Source organism: Uranotaenia lowii, chromosome 3 (genome assembly GCF_029784155.1).
Source record: "Uranotaenia lowii strain MFRU-FL chromosome 3, ASM2978415v1, whole genome shotgun sequence".
NCBI classification, from domain to species: domain Eukaryota; kingdom Metazoa; phylum Arthropoda; class Insecta; order Diptera; family Culicidae; genus Uranotaenia; species Uranotaenia lowii.
In genome coordinates this window covers 6,775,594-6,794,172 of record NC_073693.1, presented here as the reverse complement: position 1 = coordinate 6,794,172, position 18,579 = coordinate 6,775,594, and the positions used below count along the sequence as shown (strand labels likewise).

At 39.3% G+C, this 18,579-nt stretch overlaps 1 protein-coding gene across 5 annotated transcripts in view; it reads right to left on the bottom strand.

Moving 5' to 3' along the window:
- Positions 1-18,579, bottom strand: part of LOC129758123 (BAI1-associated protein 3) — a 409,115-nt gene that overhangs the window by 12,876 nt on the left and 377,660 nt on the right. For all 5 annotated transcript variants that reach the window (XM_055755572.1, XM_055755575.1, XM_055755576.1 and 2 more), the window contains one exon: positions 17,879-18,167. In XM_055755572.1, coding sequence (XP_055611547.1) covers positions 17,879-18,167 — 289 coding nt within the window. The remainder of the gene's footprint in view (positions 1-17,878; positions 18,168-18,579) is intronic.

The following is an 18,579-nucleotide window of genomic DNA, read 5'->3' as shown; positions in this document are numbered from 1 at the left end:
AAGAGAAACTCAAATCTCGAAAAAGGTAGTTCATGTGGCATTCAAGTGAACATGACCGCAACTTGATAAACACAGATAGCTTATGAAGTTTCGGGAATGAGGACTATACTTACGAGTCCAGGGAGGCTTAAGGCCTCTTTTCACGGTCGAACCTTGAATTCTCGTAATGAGAAGTCAAAATTCGAGTCGTCAGGAGAGGTTAGAGTGTTTTACTCTCGAGTCTAAAGAGTAGAGATGCGGCCTTCATTCATGCCTGCGTGTCAACCTCGATTCGTCACGAGGAGAGGTTAGGTCTCAAGTCCTTAGAGAAGAGATCAGACCTTGAGTCGCTAAGATAAGAGGTTTTTGTGGGAACCTCGAGTTATAACTAGGAAATATCGATTCTTGAGTCTTTGGAAAAAAGTCCAGGCTTCAAGTCTTAATGAGGAGAGTTAGAATTGAAATTGGAGTTTAGGGGGTATAAAGGGTGATAAGGTCAAAATTTGGTCAAGGGAAAACGCGTGTAAATCGGTGAAATCGTTTATTTAAAAAATCAAATTGAAATTCTTTTTCAAGTTTAATTAGTATAAAATTCAGGAAAAATATTCAGTGAGGCTTCTGCTTTTCCAAATCCGAATTGCCGGGCCTTACGCTTAACCCCTGCCATCAGATTTTGTACAGCCACCTTGTCCACCTTCTTCGCCGTAGAAAGCCAGTTTGCCTTGAACTGCTGCTCGTCCTTAGCAGTTTTTTTGGTCTTCTTTAGGTTCCGCTTGACAATAGCCCAGTATTTCTCAATTGGGCGAAGCTCTGGCGTGTTGGGAGGGTTCTTGTCCTTGGGAACCACCTGCACGTTGTTGGCGGAGTACCAGTCCATGGCCTTTTTCCATAATGGCAAGATGCCAAATCAGGCCAAAACAGTACGGAACAACTAGAGTGTCCATTTCCCGGCCATTCTAACGTTCCCGGGAATCGGGAAATCTGACGATCGTTTTCCCGGGATCCCGGGAAAATTGAAAATGGAGATTTCAACATGGAGATCTTAATCCTATACTGCATATGAATTCTTATCAAAATGGTATTATTAAATTTAACGTATTACCTAGTATTGCAAGCTAATTCAAACTTTTTTAATGCGTAATTGTAATTGTAATTGTGATTTTTATTTACGGGAACCTTCAAGTTACAAAATAACTTAGAGATTAGGTCAAGGAAGACGTCAAAGATTCAATAAGCAAACCAAAGACCCAAAAACAAAGTACTTTAACCGAAAAACCGGTCTGATTCTAGCTGCAAAAATTTGAAATAATTGAGAAAGATTTCTCACTATCCGTAGAAGTTAGTTAGCTAGACTGTTTTTCATCGATCATCGTAAAATTTCAGATTACCTATCCATTTGTTTAACAATATGTCATTTCTTTGCAGATGATTTTGCTACTGTAAACAGTATCCGAACTGAAACGGAGGTTCTAAATGATAATTGTTGCAAAATAGAACATTCAGATTCTTTCCGTAGCGTTTCATTATTGGTTTTATAGATTCTTTGACGTTTTTCACTATTACACTGAGTTTTCGATAGGAAAAACATGTTTTTATTAAATTCCTGGTGTTAAACAGATTTAAGAAAAAAAATATTTAAGACTAAGCCATCAAGGTCACTGATCACACTGACATGACTGGGATAGCATCCAACCAATGAAATCGAGTGTCCAGTAGACTGGCCCAACTTTGTATGGGATGATTTTTACAACATTTTTATCAACGCGGCACCCCCTAGATTGGTGCATTTAGGTGAAAAAATGACTTTCTGAAAGTTTCAGATCATTTGGAAGAAGCACGAGCTGGCGCAAAGGAATTGAAATTTGTATGGAGATTTTCGGCAAAATGTATGAAAAATCGACATACTTTACCTCGTTGTGTTCTAAAATATATATCCAGTACGCTAGAAAGCTCAGAATTTCAGGAATTGCAGTTTAAACAATGAAAAACAAGTTTGTAGAAGATTGTGAAGCGATACGAGTTGACTTTGATGAGTTATCCGCAACTAAATGTGTGATTTTTTTTCGCATTCCATTGATATATCGTGAACGGTGTATGGGCTAATAATCGCACTAACTTGATCGCGTCGTCGCACAATCCAGCAGTTTATAGTTTTTCAAACCATTCAACCGATATTTTTTATAAAATAAGCTACAACTTTGCCGAAGACACAAACATCCTATCTGTAATTCTCATAGTGTGACAATGCGATCAAGTTAGTACTAATAATCCACCTATACACCGTTCACGATATATCGATGTAATGCGAAAAAATCGCACATTCAATTGCGGATAACTCATCACAGTCAACTCGTATCGCGTCACAATCTTCTACAAACTTGTTTTTAATTGTTTGAACTACCATTCCTGAAATTCTGAGCTTTCTAGCATACTGGAAAAAATTTTTAGAACACAAAGAGTGAAAGTATGTCGATTTTTCATACATTTTGCCTAAAATCTCCATACAAATTTCAATTCCTTTGCGCCAGCTCGTGCTTCTTCCAAATGACCTGAAACTTTCAGAAAGTCATTTTTTCACCTAAATGCACCAACCTAGAGGGTGCCGCGAGGAAAATAAATTTTTTTTTCGTTATGGGCCAGTCTAGTGTCCAGTCAGTATGGTCTGTGGTAGAACTATCATTTTCCTTGCTCAATGTGATTCATTTTTCCAATTTAGATCGTGTAAATTTGTAGTAATTTAGAACATTTTACTGGCTTCGGGAACTCCCGGGATTTTTAAGCGTTTCCCGGGATTCGGGAATTCCCGAATTTTTATAATTCCCGGGAATTCCCGGGTAGGACACTCTAGGAACAACTGTGTTTCTTCAGGAAAGGCAGCAGACGTTTATTCAAACACTCTTTCACGTAAATTTCTTGGTTGACACTTGACAGTCCCGGAAGCTATGAAAATGTTGCTTTTCAAGCCACAGGTACAGATGGCTTGCCAAACCAGATATTTCTTCGCGAACTTTGACAGTTTCATGTGCTTGAAAATGTGCTTTTAGTCGGCTTTGACGTAGGTTTCGTCGTCCATTATCACGCAGTCAAACTTCGTCAGCATCGTCGTGTGCAGCCTCCGGGATCGCGCTTTGGCCGTCGTATTTTGTTTATTATCGCGATTTGGAGTCACTATCTTCTTGTAAGTCGATAGTCCGGTTCGTTTTTGGCTCGATGCACGGTTGTAGACGATACACCCAGCTTACTTGCGGCATCTCGGAGAGAGAGCTTAGGGTTTCGCTTGAAACTACCGGCAACTCTCTTTGTCGTCTCAGCGGCTTCCGGTTTTCGATTTCCCCCCGATCCAGACTTCCTGGCTGTCAACAAACATTCCCCAAACACTTAATTACATTTGTAACGGTTGATTTGGCAACTTCTAGCGATTTTGCCAGCTTTGAGTGCAAGCAGCTCGGATTTTCGCGATGCGCGAGCAAAACTTTGATACGCTGCTCTTCTTCCTTGAACGGCGTTTTGACAACTGAAGAGAGAATCCCAAAATCAAAATAGGAGCAACATTATACACACACACACACCCTCAAAATGAGGGGTGTTCAGGTTTTTTAAATGCAAAATTGAAAGAAATACGTCAAGTTGATATTGACCAAATTTTGACCGTATCACCCTTTATGTGGAGCATATCATAAATTGTCCCAGTCGTAACCGCCAACTACAGTATATGACCAATTGACTGGAAACAGTGAGTGTCTCGGCTGGGGTTCCACTAGAATCGATACTTGCGGCCCGGTATTGTGGAACATCGTTTATGACGAACTGCTGAGACGGCGTCGCCCCACGGGAGTGACACTTGTGGGATTCGTCGACGACGTGGTTCTCCTGTCATCAGGCCCATCATCTGAAGAAGTTCAACTGCTCGCCAAATCAACGGTCAAGAAGGTGGAAAGTTGGATGCGCTCCAAGAGCTTGCGTCTGGCTTACACCAAGACCGTTATTTTTTACCAACCTGATTTCAGCACAATCAGGGATGATCGCAGCTGGACCGTGCGCAATCGAATCTAAGCGTGCGATAAAGTACCTGAGGATGATAATCGACGACCGGCTGAGTTTTACGGCCCACGTCGACTACGTCTTAAAAAGAGCGGAAATGGCGACAGCAGCCCTCTCGCGGGCCATATAGAACAACTCGGCTATCGTTTGCAGTAGAAGGAGGATCCTGGCGAGCGTGACCTCGTCAATTTTGCGGTACGGAGCGGCAGCCTGGAAGGCAGCCTTGAGCAGGCAGTGTCATCTGTAGAAGCTCTGCAGCGTGCAGCAGCTGATGAACTTGCCAGTTATCAGTGCATACGGAATGGTGTCCTCGGTAGCTGCTTATGTTCTGGCGTAGGCCATGCCCATCTCAGTCTTGCTAGAAGAAGATATCTTCTGCTACAAGCACAGGCACATGCCCGATGTGCGGAAACATGCCAGAGAGGCCTCGATGTCCAACTGGCAGCACCAGTGGGACAGCTCGGAACGTGGCTGCTGGCTTGATTCCTAGCTTCTGATTTTAGACTCATGTACACATGGAGAGGTGGATTTCTGCATGAAGTAGTTCTTGACCACCATCAGTTTGGACATGTGGCTTCACCATTCTGCCCAACCTGCGGTGACACGGATAAGACTCCATAGCACGTAGTGTTCAACTGTCCGATTTTCAAAGGGGTACGCACTAACATGCTTGCCGCCTGCGGACCAGACACGACAGCCGACAACATCGTGCGTGTGAGGATGCCAACACTTGGTGCGTGGTCAGCGCTGGGTTCACCCGGATTATGACTGTTCTGCAGAGGAGTTGGAACCAGCACCAGTCCGCGACCGGTGTAGGGTGACCCCTTCACCGGGGAGCATCTGAGTAGTGTGCATCCGAACCCTAGCAGTAAAGCATACAAAGATAAGACTTTACCTTCTGCGTATGGGAGTTACCTGGTACGTCGAGTGCGTATGTAGGATATCTCTACCTTTACCGTCGCGGAGTATCCGAGTAGAACGCGCCCTCTGCGACGGAGGCTGCGGGGAATAAGACATGATCTTCTCTGCAGTTGAACTCGTAGGGCGAAGAATATTCACGCCGCCGAATACTCTAGGGTAGAGTGTCGTCGTCATGCTGTGTGGTGGCGGCTTATAGAATACTACCACTGGGATACTGGTCCACGTCGTAAAAGGCGACTTATCCAGTACTTCCCATATGCGTTAGTCATTCTTCAAATGCGACTATCACATTGGGAGGGGGGAACCTTGGCTTGGTTCCAAGCCAAGTTTCTTCAGGGAGGATTCACCAATTGTGCTTATTGCTATTAATGCGCATGCACGAGTTGTATTCTCCTAAATTTTGTAAACACCCGCTTCAAGGTGGTTCTGTGCCTGCGGGCCCCAAAGTGGGGGTAGGAGGGTGTATAATAATCCTATCTTAAGCAGAACGTTGTTAAGGTCTGTGTTAAGTTTTATATTTAATATCAATCATAGTAACCCATGGAATCATTCAAACTATAATGCCAACGTTGTTAATTGCTCGTGTTTGGTCTCATAACTCTCTTCTTCCTCAACCAGTGACCAGTCAAGACGTGTTTAGTGCGAACATATTTAGTGGTCCATCGAATCGGATAGGTTTTGGATTTTGGTAAACTAATTGATTAGAATTTCATTTTTGTTACAGCGTTTCAGGTTAAGGATTGGAAATTGCAATATTGGATTGCAAAAGAAAAACATTGGCATTGGGCCGATAATGATAGAAGCCTTTGATATTGGGTCAAAGCATACAAACGAAAATCTATCCTAATTCGACATTGGGTCGGATGGAATTGATATTGGGTCAATTCTTTTGGTTATAAATTTGGAAAATTCGACAATGGGTCGGATGGAATTGATATTGGGTCAATTCTTTTGGTTATAAATTTGGAAAATTCGACATTGGGTCGGATGGAATTGATATTGGGTCAATTCTTTTGGTTGTACATTTGAAAAGAAAAAAAATGCGACATTGGGTCGGATGCAATTGATATTGGATCAATTCTTTTGGTGGTGGATTTGAAACATTTAGTTGGATCAATCCTTTTCAAGTATGGATTCTCTCAACAGCCGATATTTGTTCGGCTTGGTTTGAGCGCTACTAGTGTAGCGATGGTCTTGCTGTTTCCGGTCAGCCTGGAATAAAATCTCTTTGGTTTCATGAAGTGAAAACTTGCACTTTCATAAACGTGTGTAATGTGTTTGTTAGCCTAACGACAAATAAGCTAAATTATAGCAAAATGGATCGAACACGTGATATGGAATTGACGAGAAAAGCAATAACAGGTTAAGGTGATAGTTAGCGTGGGAGTGGATTGAAGTAATACTGCCCTCAACTTTTGAAAAATGGGTTCCTTTTAAGAAGTGAAAAAAGGGATTTTGCTTCCATCCGAAATTTATGCTGATGGCATTTTTCTGCACAAACTTTTAAGAAAAATGCTGATATCAAAGCAAGCTCCGCCGTTGCCTAGCGACTTATAACCTATTACAAGCAAAGATAATTCGCAAGTCACAATTTATTGTCATGGTCGTTTTCCTTTTCATTTAAGCTGTAGACCTTTTAAAGAAAATTTTCCGAACAGTTGGTGGCATCTGGAAAACAAGAAATTGGTCGTATACGTTATTGCTGAGGGTATTTGAAAGTACATATTTTATTTCAGCAGTTCAGCAGGACGTTTTCCACAGGCAGTCACAACGTGTCGATTCAACACTGTATCGTTAAACTTTACTTTTTTATCCATTTTCAGCACGTGTATCCACAAAAGCGCCATTATTGGCAGTTAGAACGTCGATGACTAAGTGAAATTATTTTTTGTGGCCGAAGCAGGAGTTGAAAATTATCCTCACAGTCCCTGAGTGATAGTGCAGATGAAATGTTTCGGATTTTAGACAAATGTAATGAGTATGAAAAGCGTAGTAACTTGGTTGCGACTGATTGGAGTGTCTTTGATCCTTTCAATTTATGCATTATGATGTAGATCGTATGGCAAATTGAAGTTGCATAGGTAGCAGCTGACTGCAGATGTCGCCAATGAAAGGAAAATAGTTGACCTACAAATAGAAATACAACGTATCGAGTTTCCAAAGCATGTAAATTAAAAGTCTTACACTTAATCTCTGGTTTTCAGACACTGCCAGAAGAGCCTGTAAAACCATTGTATACATCCGACACAACAGAAATTTATCAAAATTAAAAACCCGAATGATGACATGGGTTCATCCTTCGTAATGGTCATTAGATCGAATCGAAGATCATAAGCTTGATTTGAGTTTTCTTCGATGGGAGGCTTAGTTGACTCATTGCATAACAAACTTAGACTTTTTATGCAGCCTGAGTAACCCGGCTTAATCAATATAACTTCAAAATGACCAATCAAGTTCGTAACATTCAGAACCCTCTACTGGTTGTACATCAAGAGGATAATCAAATGAAAAAAAAAAGTTTAAGTTGAACTAATTCTCTTACTTTTTATTGAAAGTAATGCTTTAATACATATTAGAAACAAATCTGAAATCTATTATAAATAAAATGAAAATGATTGTGATTTTCTGTGAACTGTTTACAAAGACGCTTAAGTAATATTGGAATGCTGGATAACATAATTGGATAATTGGATTAGTTATTAGAGTCACTTTAGTAGATGATAATGTAAAAATTTGTTGTTATAATTCTTGAATTGAGATTTAAGAAACTCACAAGTAGAACATTTTTTGGCTCAATAAAGATATTCTGGTGAAAATCATTGATCCCAACAATCAAATCTTTTTAAACGCCACTGCAGTATGTCACATTAAAACGATGTGTGTCATGTAATCAGTGCCATTCAATAACTCCACCTTAATTTGGATTTGACTCTCGTTATGTCCATACAGCTAAAATCAAAATGTGGACGTGCTACATAATTAGATAAGTGACACTCAAGAAGAGTAAATTTGTTCCGTAATCAATAAATCATTGCATCACTTTTATATTAGAAGTTATTGGAAGTCAACTCTATTGAATTACTTCAAGAACGAACGTGACTTTATTTTGGAAGACCATTTAGGCGGAATGGGAAATTTGTTCGGACCTTAATATAAAGACACTTCAAGTCGGAAAACTTTGTAAACGAGTTCTGGGAGGGTCTGAAGAAAACAAACATTTCCGTGAAAAGAGTGAAACTGGTCTAGGGACAACATAACGTCTGCATTGCGAAAATTTCAACCATTTATTTTTTTTTAAATCCTTAATATAACTTTGCCGGCTAGAAAATGTGAATCAGACGAAACTTCAGTAAGATAAGTTTATTATTATGCGCAGCACACTAAATTGGATTTGGCATTTCATGAATCGGTGGAAATTCATTAATTTTGCCTTCAACTAACGGCTTGTCAGTTTAGCTTTGTACGGATATTTGCAACTGCAAAACACTGCACAAAATCTAACTTTCAATGGCACGGACAATGTATTGTAGCATAAAATACAGAGTTTCCGGGAATATTCATGTCAAATGGATACTTTTACTGGATTTTGACAATTAGAGATGCGTTTGGCATTCAGCATGTTACCCTGTTTCAGGCTAGGGCTCGATTTTCGGCAATCACTCTGAAATTCTGCTGCATTTGAAAAATATCGAGCGTGTGTTATGCTCAAACATCATTGACTTAAATGAATTCAAGCAGATCTACAATCACCTTAAACTATAATTTGAAATACCAGATGCAGTCAGACATCCTTTAACATGGTTTAAATGTAGTTAACCATTAAAAATATATTCCACTGACGAAGTTTTGGCAAATCAAAAAACATTAAACTTCGCAATCCATATCGACAGACCCGCGCTACTTGATTCAGTTTACTCCAAGTTATTTTCCAGTTTATAATACAAAAACAGAGTTATCGATCTACGAAACTATATATATGTACGTTCCAAGTTTAACTATTTTTGGTCACGTAAGACAATAGTTCATTAAAATGGTTACTAAAATCTCACAAAATGTACAATTCAGCAGAAGCGAACAAAATGAAAATGTATCCTTTTATGTTTGCAAGGAAATCTTTCTACTTGTTGGTTTTCAGACATTTTGTTTATAGAAGATCTGTCTGTACAATCAAACTATTCATTCTGGCGGGGGGAGTATGTTAAGTTTTATATTTAATATCAATCATAGTAACCCATGGAATCATTCAAACTATAATGCCAACGTTGTTAATTGCTCGTGTTTGGTCTCATAACTCTCTTCTTCCTCAACCAGTGACCAGTCAAGACGTGTTTAGTGCGAACAGTCTGCACTATAGCCAGGCACTGGTGCAAAGGGCCGTATTTTTCCTGGCAACTCGTGGGATTCAGATTATACACACGATTTTAAAATTTTCATCCTGTATGGGATACCCCGCTTCATGCGTCGATATGAAGGTGCAGAGGTTCTTGTGTGTGATGGAAATATGTGTGGAATTCTTTGATAGAAATGCTTTCTATTAAGGTTGCACAGATAAATCTGCAGCACAAAAGAACCGCTACACTTAACTTATGTCGTTTAATCCTTAATGGAACTGCATCAATCGCCTTGGTCCAAGAACCCTATTTCCGAAATGGAACTTTTTACTTAGGGAATTTGCTCAAACCAAACTTTACTGTGTTCAGTGTAATTGGAATGACTAATGCCCGAATAATGCCTCGTGCATGTATATTGATAAACAATTCTTTAAATGCAACACTTATACCCAATCTAACAACAAGAGATACTTGCGTCGTTCAGGTTTCGCTGCCTGATAGAAAATACGTCTACTGTTCAGCATACTCACCATATGAACAATCATCCCCTACGGATGATTTAAAAAATGTCATTTCATTCTGTGAATCACAAAATATACCTCTTTTAATAGGCTGTGATGCCAATGCTCATCATTTTGTATGGGGTAGCTCAGATATCAATCTGAGAGGCTTAAATTTAATGGAATATTTAAGCAGCACTGATTTAGAAATTCTAAATGTAGGAAATAAACCAACTTTTGTTAGGTGTGACAGAGAAGAGGTGATTGACATCACACTTTGTTCTAGAACAATTTCTCAGGAAATTTCAAATTGGCATGTGCCTAACGAAGAATCGATTTCTGACCACAGGTTTATCTATTTTGAACACTCAGGTGAGTTTTTAGAAACAATTACATTCAGAAACCCAAGAACAACTAATTGGGACCTATATTTGGAGCATCTTGCTACTAAATTTCATGGATATACACCTGAAATTACTACTCCTCTTGAGTTGGATGAAGTGGTTGCAAAAACCACCGAAATTATTTTGAATTCTTATGAAGAAGCGTGTTCCCTACGAACGTTGAAATTCAACAAAAACAGTACACCATGGTGGAACTCAAATCTCAGTAAATTACGAAAAAACTGCAGACGCTCTTGGAACCGAAGGCGCACGGAAGGTTTTGATGCTTTCAAGTTGGCTCGCAGAGCTTACCGGAAAGCAACAAGAGCTGCCGAACGCTCAAGTTGGCAGAGCTACTGCACAAACATTTCAAGCTTGCACGAAGCAAGTAGGTTAAATAAAGTCTTAGCCAAATCAAAAGATTATCAGGTTTCATACCTTAAAACCCCTAGTGGTGATTATACATCAAACGACGAAGAAACATTAAGTTGTCTATTCAATACTCACTTTCCAGGATGTGTTGATCAAGATTCATCGATAGAGCCTGAGTTCTTTTCTGGAAGTCTAGATTCCTTGCATTTTGCTCGGAAAATGGTTACTACAAAATCGATCAAATGGGCAATCGATGGTTTTGCTCAATACAAATCTCCTGGAAGTGACGGTTTATTTCCAGTTTTGCTTCAAAAAGGTTTCGATCATTTCAAACACATATTAAGAAAAATAATGATAAGCAGTTTTGCTCATGGATATATTCCTAAACTTTGGCGGCAGATAGCCGTGAAATTCATCCCTAAAGGGGGACGATCATCATACGACGAAGCCAAAAGCTTTCGTCCTATTAGTCTAAGTTCATTTCTATTAAAAGCACTTGAACGTTTAATTGATCATCATATCAGGCAAGAATGTCTTGTCCAACATCCGCTTAATGCGACACAACATGCATACCAAACAGGAAAATCAACATTAACTCTTCTGCACAACGTAGTACATAAAATTGAAAATAGTTTTTCACAGAAAGAATCATGTCTAGGAGCATTTCTAGACATAGAAGGAGCATTTGATAATGTTTCGTTTACATCAATAATGGATGCGGCACTACTTCATGGAGTGCCTAGTGTTATAACTAACTGGATTAGCGCAATGCTAAGTAACAGGAATCTTCATTCGTCTTTAAGACAGGCTTCAATAACAAAAGTTAGTACACGTGGTTGCCCCCAGGGAGGTGTACTATCACCTCTTTTGTGGAACCTAGTTGCAGACGGCTTGTTGAGAAAACTCAATGACCGTGGAATACCAACCTATGGATTCGCAGATGATTATCTTCTGCTGGTAAGAGGTTTGTGCATAAGCACATTATTTGATATAATGCAACAAGCTCTGCGCTCTGTTGAACGATGGTGTTCTCATGTAGAACTGTCAGTTAATCCTCTAAAAACTAATATTGTATTATTTACTAAAAAACGTATCACCCGCGGGGTGCGCCCTCTGCTGTTTTATGGTTCCGAAATCACCGTGTCTGATCAAGTTAAATATTTGGGTGTCATTCTTGACTCCAAATTAAACTGGTCTGATCACATCGAATTCAGAATCAAAAAAGCATGCATGGCCTTCGGACAATGCCGACGTGCAATCGGAAAAAACTGGGGACTCAAACCCAAACATATTCACTGGATTTACTCCACAATAGTAAGACCAATTCTGGCCTACGGGTGTCTAGTGTGGTGGCAGAAAGGAGAAGTTGCCACAGTTCGGACTAAACTAAATCACCTTCAAAGAATGTGTCTTTTGGGGATGTCCGGATCGTTCACTACAACTCCTACTGCAGCACTAGAGGCTCTGTTTTCTATCAAACCTCTACACTTGTTCCTAAAACAGGAAGCCTTCTCATGTGCTTTTCGTCTACAGGCAGTTGGTCTCTGGCTGTCAGGAAATATCGAAAGATCATCGAGTCATACAAATGTGTGGCCTGAATTAGTTAGATTAAACAAGTTTAATCTAGCGCCAAACGATTTAACACTCTCGAGTAGTTTTCCCTACATGGGGTTTAAAGTCAAATTTCCATCTCCTCAAGAATGGTTATCAGGTTTCGTAGAGGACCAAATGTCCTCTCATATTGTATTCTATACTGACGGTTCATTATCAAACGGCCGTGCAGGTGCAGGAATTTACTGTCACGAGTTGAACATAGAATATGCTCAACCTCTAGGAAAATATTGTACAGTCTTTCAGGCTGAGCTATATGCTATTATGTATGGAGTGCAAATTGCACTTCAAAAGAAGATTATGTTCAGAACAATTTATTTATGTTCAGATAGCCAAGCAGCTATCAAATCACTCAGTGCTTCCAGTTCTAGATCAAAACTGGTAATCGCATGCCGGAAAGCAATCGAAGAACTTGCTGAAGGCAATGGATTAAACCTTCTATGGGTACCCGGACATAAGGGAATTTTTGGAAACGAATGCGCCGACGAACTCGCTAGAGCTGGATCGGAAAAGGAATTTTACGGACCAGAGCCGGCTGTCCCAATATCGCCATGTTGGTTCAGAAACCAAATTCAAACTTGGTCCTCTAACCAGCATGAACGATACTGGGAAGAGTTGGACACTTGTCGTCAAACTAAATTATTTTTAGAAAAACCATCTCCAATCATATCGAGTTACTTATTAACTTTAAATAAATCTCATTGCAGCATCTTAATCAGAGCACTCTCCGGTCATTGTCAACTCAACTATCACATGCACAACATTCAGCGTGCTGAATCTCCAGTATGTGGTAGTTGTGAATCAGATGTGGAAGATCCCTTCCATCTTATATGTAACTGTCCCTCATTTGCCAGACTACGTTTTCGTACTCTGGGATCTTACGCTTTAAGCGAATCTGAGTTTAAGAAATTAAACTTAAAAAACATTCTATCATTCCTTACCGAATGTAGAAAAGAGCTTTAATGCTAATAATCCCTAGTGGAAAGGCTTTATGCCATCTTAAATAGATTGAATTTATTTCTTCCTTTTATAGGTTTTTCAGGTTTCTCAGGTAAATGATGAAATCTTGGATAAAAAAAAGGCTAGGCACAATTTTCCCGTATGTTTGGATAACGTGCCGCTATTAAGCCTACCCCCATTCTGATACCTGATACCTGGAACCAGCACCAGTCCGCGACCGGTGTAGGGTGACCCCTTCACCGGGGAGCATCTGAGTAGTGTGCATCCGAACCCTAGCAGTAAAGCATACAAAGATAAGACTTTACCTTCTGCGTATGGGAGTTACCTGGTACGTCGAGTGCGTATGTAGGATATCTCTACCTTTACCGTCGCGGAGTATCCGAGTAGAACGCGCCCTCTGCGACGGAGGCTGCGGGGAATAAGACATGATCTTCTCTGCAGTTGAACTCGTAGGGCGAAGAATATTCACGCCGCCGAATACTCTAGGGTAGAGTGTTGTCACATCGCCGTCGGATGAGCCACTCGAGTATCATCGTCGGGTCATCTAAGTCGTAAGCCTAAAAGACCCGTACGTAAAGACGCGCCTGAGACTGGCGCGAGTCTAGGATAAGCTGCTCTCGATTCGGCACACGACGGGCAGAACACTTCAGCCCCAAAGTTGCCAGCCAAAAGAAGGAGGAAGACCAGACAACGGTCGGAATGCCCTTTTGGCAGAGGGCCTTCGAGTATAGTGCGTCCGATCCTAGCTGTAAAACAAACAGAGATAAGACTTTACCTTCTGCGTACGCCGAGCTGCAAGGTATATCGCGAACGTTGTGTAGGATACCTCCACCGCCGCGGAGTATCCGAGTAGAACTAGCTCCCTACGACATAAGCTACGGGGATAAGACTTTACCTTCTCCGCAGTCGAACTCGTAGGGAGAAGAGTATTCCCGCTGCGAAATACTTTCGAATAGAGTGACTTCACGTCGTCGGCGGGTGAGTCACACGAGTCTTTGTGGGATGACCTCTTCGCCGGGAATCATCCGAGTAGTTTCGTAAAGCCCCAGACGTGTGCTGTGACAGACGCCTGTCCAAAGAGGAGAGCCAAACCAAGCGGAGCCAATATCTTAAGTCGTTAGGTAGTCATTGGTATCTAGCAGTGGTTTCGAACAAGAGGCAGAATATATACATATGTTTAGAGCAGTGGAGACGCGAAGGCTCGCCGTGCCTTTGAATGCAATCCGTAAAAAGGATTTACCACCTGGGAAATCAACTAATAATAAAAAATTGTTACATTGCACCTAAGAACCCAGAGTACCGAACTGGGGAGATGTAGTGACTCTCCACGGTGGCCTACCACCTGGGTTACCTGCCAAATGATAAAAAAGCCTTACCAGATGGTTTAAAAAAAGCGAGACATTTTGAGAAAAAAGTGGGACATGTCCCGCTTTGGCAGGACGGATGGTAACCCTAGCCTACGGATCAACAGCCTACTTGTTCAGATCCTGGTCATTGGTTCCATTGGATTTGACCTTTTTGGAGACAGAGACATTTTGAAAAAAAAAGGCTTTAAATGAAATACTTACAATCTAGCAAAGGAACTGCGTTCGGCGCCCAGAGATGAGTTTGGGAGAATTTTTAGTACGACTTTCTGATCGGTATAAATTATGTTACATGGGATATCTAAACACAACAATGTGAGTTATTGTGATCCGGAAATATTAAGCATAAGAATTGGTGTATAAAAGAGGCGTATGAAGATCATATCTTAGACGTTCAACTAATTTTTGATTCGGCTCGAAGGACTGAATTTGATCTGCAAATAAACAAATAAGGACTCATATTTATCATTTTTGGCCTTATTTCTGACTCCAAGGTAGAGGAATAATGCGGAACAAAGAAAGGGTAAGAAAGTACCATCATCTTTCTATTCACTCTATAACATGGGTGGCCAACATTTTCAACAGGCGGGCCAAATTTCAGAAACAAGATTGGCTGGCGGGCCACAAAAACTAATTGTTCTGGAGTATTAAAAAAAAGTATAACAGATTTTAGAAAAAGCTATGAAAAAAAAAACATTTGCCTAGGTCACATTGAGTATAGATTCATCTTAATAAGTCATTCTTGTTACTTGCATATTTTTTATAAATTTCGCTCTATTTGAAAAATAGTAGAAATATTATGCATTACGAAATGAATTATCCCTTCCAAATTATGTATGTTTTCAAGGAATTCAAAACCTCTTCGGTTTAATCATCCCAAAAATGTCAAATCGCGTGACTACAATGGACATCAAGTCAATTTTATAGTCTCCAAATTAAAAAAAAGGCCGCCAAATTTCCAAAGTTTTCAAGTTCACCGTTCTCCTCAGAAATATCTGAAAGACAAATTAAGAAAAACTGCAGAATGGAATTGTTGAAAAAAAGTAATAAAAGAATAATTATTTCAAAAATATTTATTTTACCTTAACATCAACTCAATCCAACTATTTACAAATTTTCCAGTATCTCGATTTAAAAAGTGTATTAGGAAAGACTTCTTCAAACAGGATGAATACGAGTTTGATTGTTTTATAATCATTGCACCTTCTTGAAGAATTTTTTTTAAGTCGTTCTTCTGAGAGATTTGTCAGTACCAAACCGGTTCTAGTTTTACTCTACTACCCAACTGTAAAATCTGTCTAGTTTTTCATTATTGATGTACAGAAATACAAAGCACGTTACCAATAAAAATATATTTAGATTTGGTTTAATTTTAAAAAATATACCCTTCTCTAGATAGCTGAGCAAAAAAAAAAATTGAAAAAAATACAGAGCAAACTTTCGATATGTTACATTATTTGTAAAAGTTACTATATTTTTATGGATGAATATGGAATGGAATGGATATGGAAGTTGTTGTGAAATTTCAATTATGATTCGGTGATTTTTTTTTTTATTTTTTTTACGATATTGATAGGGCCTTACTATCTTTCTGAGGCTATCCAAACTACTCAATATTAAAACGAGTCCGATTGAACGTGCTTCATACCAATGATATGTAGTCACCAAAACCCAATCGGAAAACAGTCAAAAATGGGTGATGGAACTTACAGAGAATGTGTTCAATGCCGTACAATTTTGATATTTTAAAAATTGTAATTGTAATCGTTTTTTTTCAGTGATGGTAACCTTTTTCGTAAAGTTATGTGAAGCCCTTATATCAAAAGGGGTATAAGTGCAAAAATGACAGATTTTGAGTAACTAATGCCAATTAACTCTTCATGTTTCAAATTATATTTTGTGTTTTTTCAATTTTTTTTAAATTATATTCGGATACTTTTATTTTCGACAGAAAGTTGAAATGTTTAAAAAATGTATGGAAAATTGCCAAACACAACAATTTAAAAGCGTGTTTTCTCGAAATAAGTCTTTATACACTTTTATTCCTTTGCCTTATATCATTTCCTAGAAATTTTCAGATCTTTGTTTTGAAATAAGCTGGTGTTGATTAAGATATATTTATCCAACTGATAGGGAAGAATGAGGATACTTGATCCCTAGGGATACTTGATTCCTTAGCTATATCTCGAAACTGGAATGTCTTACAAAGATCAAATGTTCTAGAAAAATGTGTCAAAATGAGCAAAATAACAATGCATGTAGTTTAAAAAATTTAAACAAAATAATTGTTTGAGTAATTGAACTTTGTTTAAAAAATTTCACAAAATGTAACTTGAAGATCTTTTTTCATCACTTTAAAATGTTCCTTACATGGGAAAATTATGAAAAAAATATTTGTTCCAATGTATCAATCGTTCGAGCGTAAAATGAACTTCATAATGCCATATTTTCAAAGCAATGGAAAACTCTCAACTTTTTTCAGAAAAAGTTTTCTAAAATGTTGATTATGGGTACAATTGATCCCCTAGAGTTGGGTACAATTGATCCCCCTTCCAAACGGCATATTCTTCTTCTGAATTGATCCTTATGATTGCTGATTACGAAATTACTAATATTTATCCAAAAACTAATATTTATCAAACAATTGTCTGAAGAAAAGATCAAAAATAATTAATTTTCTCTTAATTATAAAAAAAGCGCCTTTAAGTATGCAATGTTATTAGCGTTGAGACAAAGTTATAGAATTTTCTTCTTATGTCTGCTATAAATTGTGAAATGAGAACAAACATGACCAAAATAGTCAATCAACATTCTATCTTGGGGTTTTGATTGATTTTTATACAAGGATTAGGGCTTCCTGAATAAAAGATCAAGTCTCCTTCAATAGGGGATTAAGTCTCCCCTAACTTCAGAAAAATCGCATTTTTTTTACTCCCACGAAAATTTTTCTAGTTCATCAACGGGTTCAAGTATCGATCTAATTTTTGGAGCATAGAAACTTGAAGTTACAAGCTGTCAGAAAATGTCAAAGACGGCGAGTTGCTAAATTTTTCCAGAAAGATATGGTGAAAATAAGAAAAGGGGATCAAGTATCCCCACTCTCCCCTATATAATGAATGAGAAAAACGTTCAGTTCTTGGAACATGGCTTTTCCAAAATGAGCTTCCGGGCCACAAAAAGTTGGACGCGGGCCACATGTGGCCCGCAGGCCATGGTTTGACCACCCATGCTCTATAATCAATTCAAAATAAATATTTGAAAGCAATGAAAAAAATTAATACCGGAACATGAAGAGCGACTTACGTTTTCAAAATGATAAGTATACAGGCCACCAGCTAACAATACCTCAAAAACTTAAGGTCCTCTGAAATAAAAAAAAATGTTCCCATCCCGAAAAGGACTTTAACTCTACTTACAATTTGAACTTTTCGTTCCATTTGGGGCACAGGGTGTGCGGTTTGACCGAGGTGGCCCGGATGAATTTTGCCGGAACGGGCCCAACCGAGTCCCGCTGCTGTCGGCCATCTTTGCGTTTGAAGCTCAACCGAAAGCTATGATGTTTCCGTAGTTTTCCGTGTTCCGGCGAATCGAGGCTATCCATGCCGGTGTCGGAGAGAGCCCGCGGTGTCATCGGTGGCTGCGGCGAGGGAGGAGGCGGCGTTCCGGATGGCTGTATTCCCAGCATACAGTACGGGTCGCTGAAACCTGCAACGAACGGGAAGTTTTGATACGAAATCATAAGTAAATATTGTCGAGAACGATTGAAAAATAAGAGAAAAAGCTTCTCGGTCGACTATCTTGGCCCGGAAAACTGTAAGTATTATTTAGAGAACTTGATTTTCGAGCCAACAACAGTGGAAAGTTTTTAATTTGCTAAGCATTACAAAGGAAGGGTTAAATAAACTTTGCTCGGTTGCCCAACTCAGCAACTTCAAATGAACCCATTCGCGCTGCCATCAACCATCAAGAAACGCATTTACCCTGATGATTATTAAGCGGAGGGACCGAAAATGTCGGGACAAAACAGGCCAACGACGACGTCAGCAAACCGTGACACTTCTTTAGTAGGTAGTCCGTTGATGGCTGACTGGTTGGGTTGTTGTAATGGTGACTGACA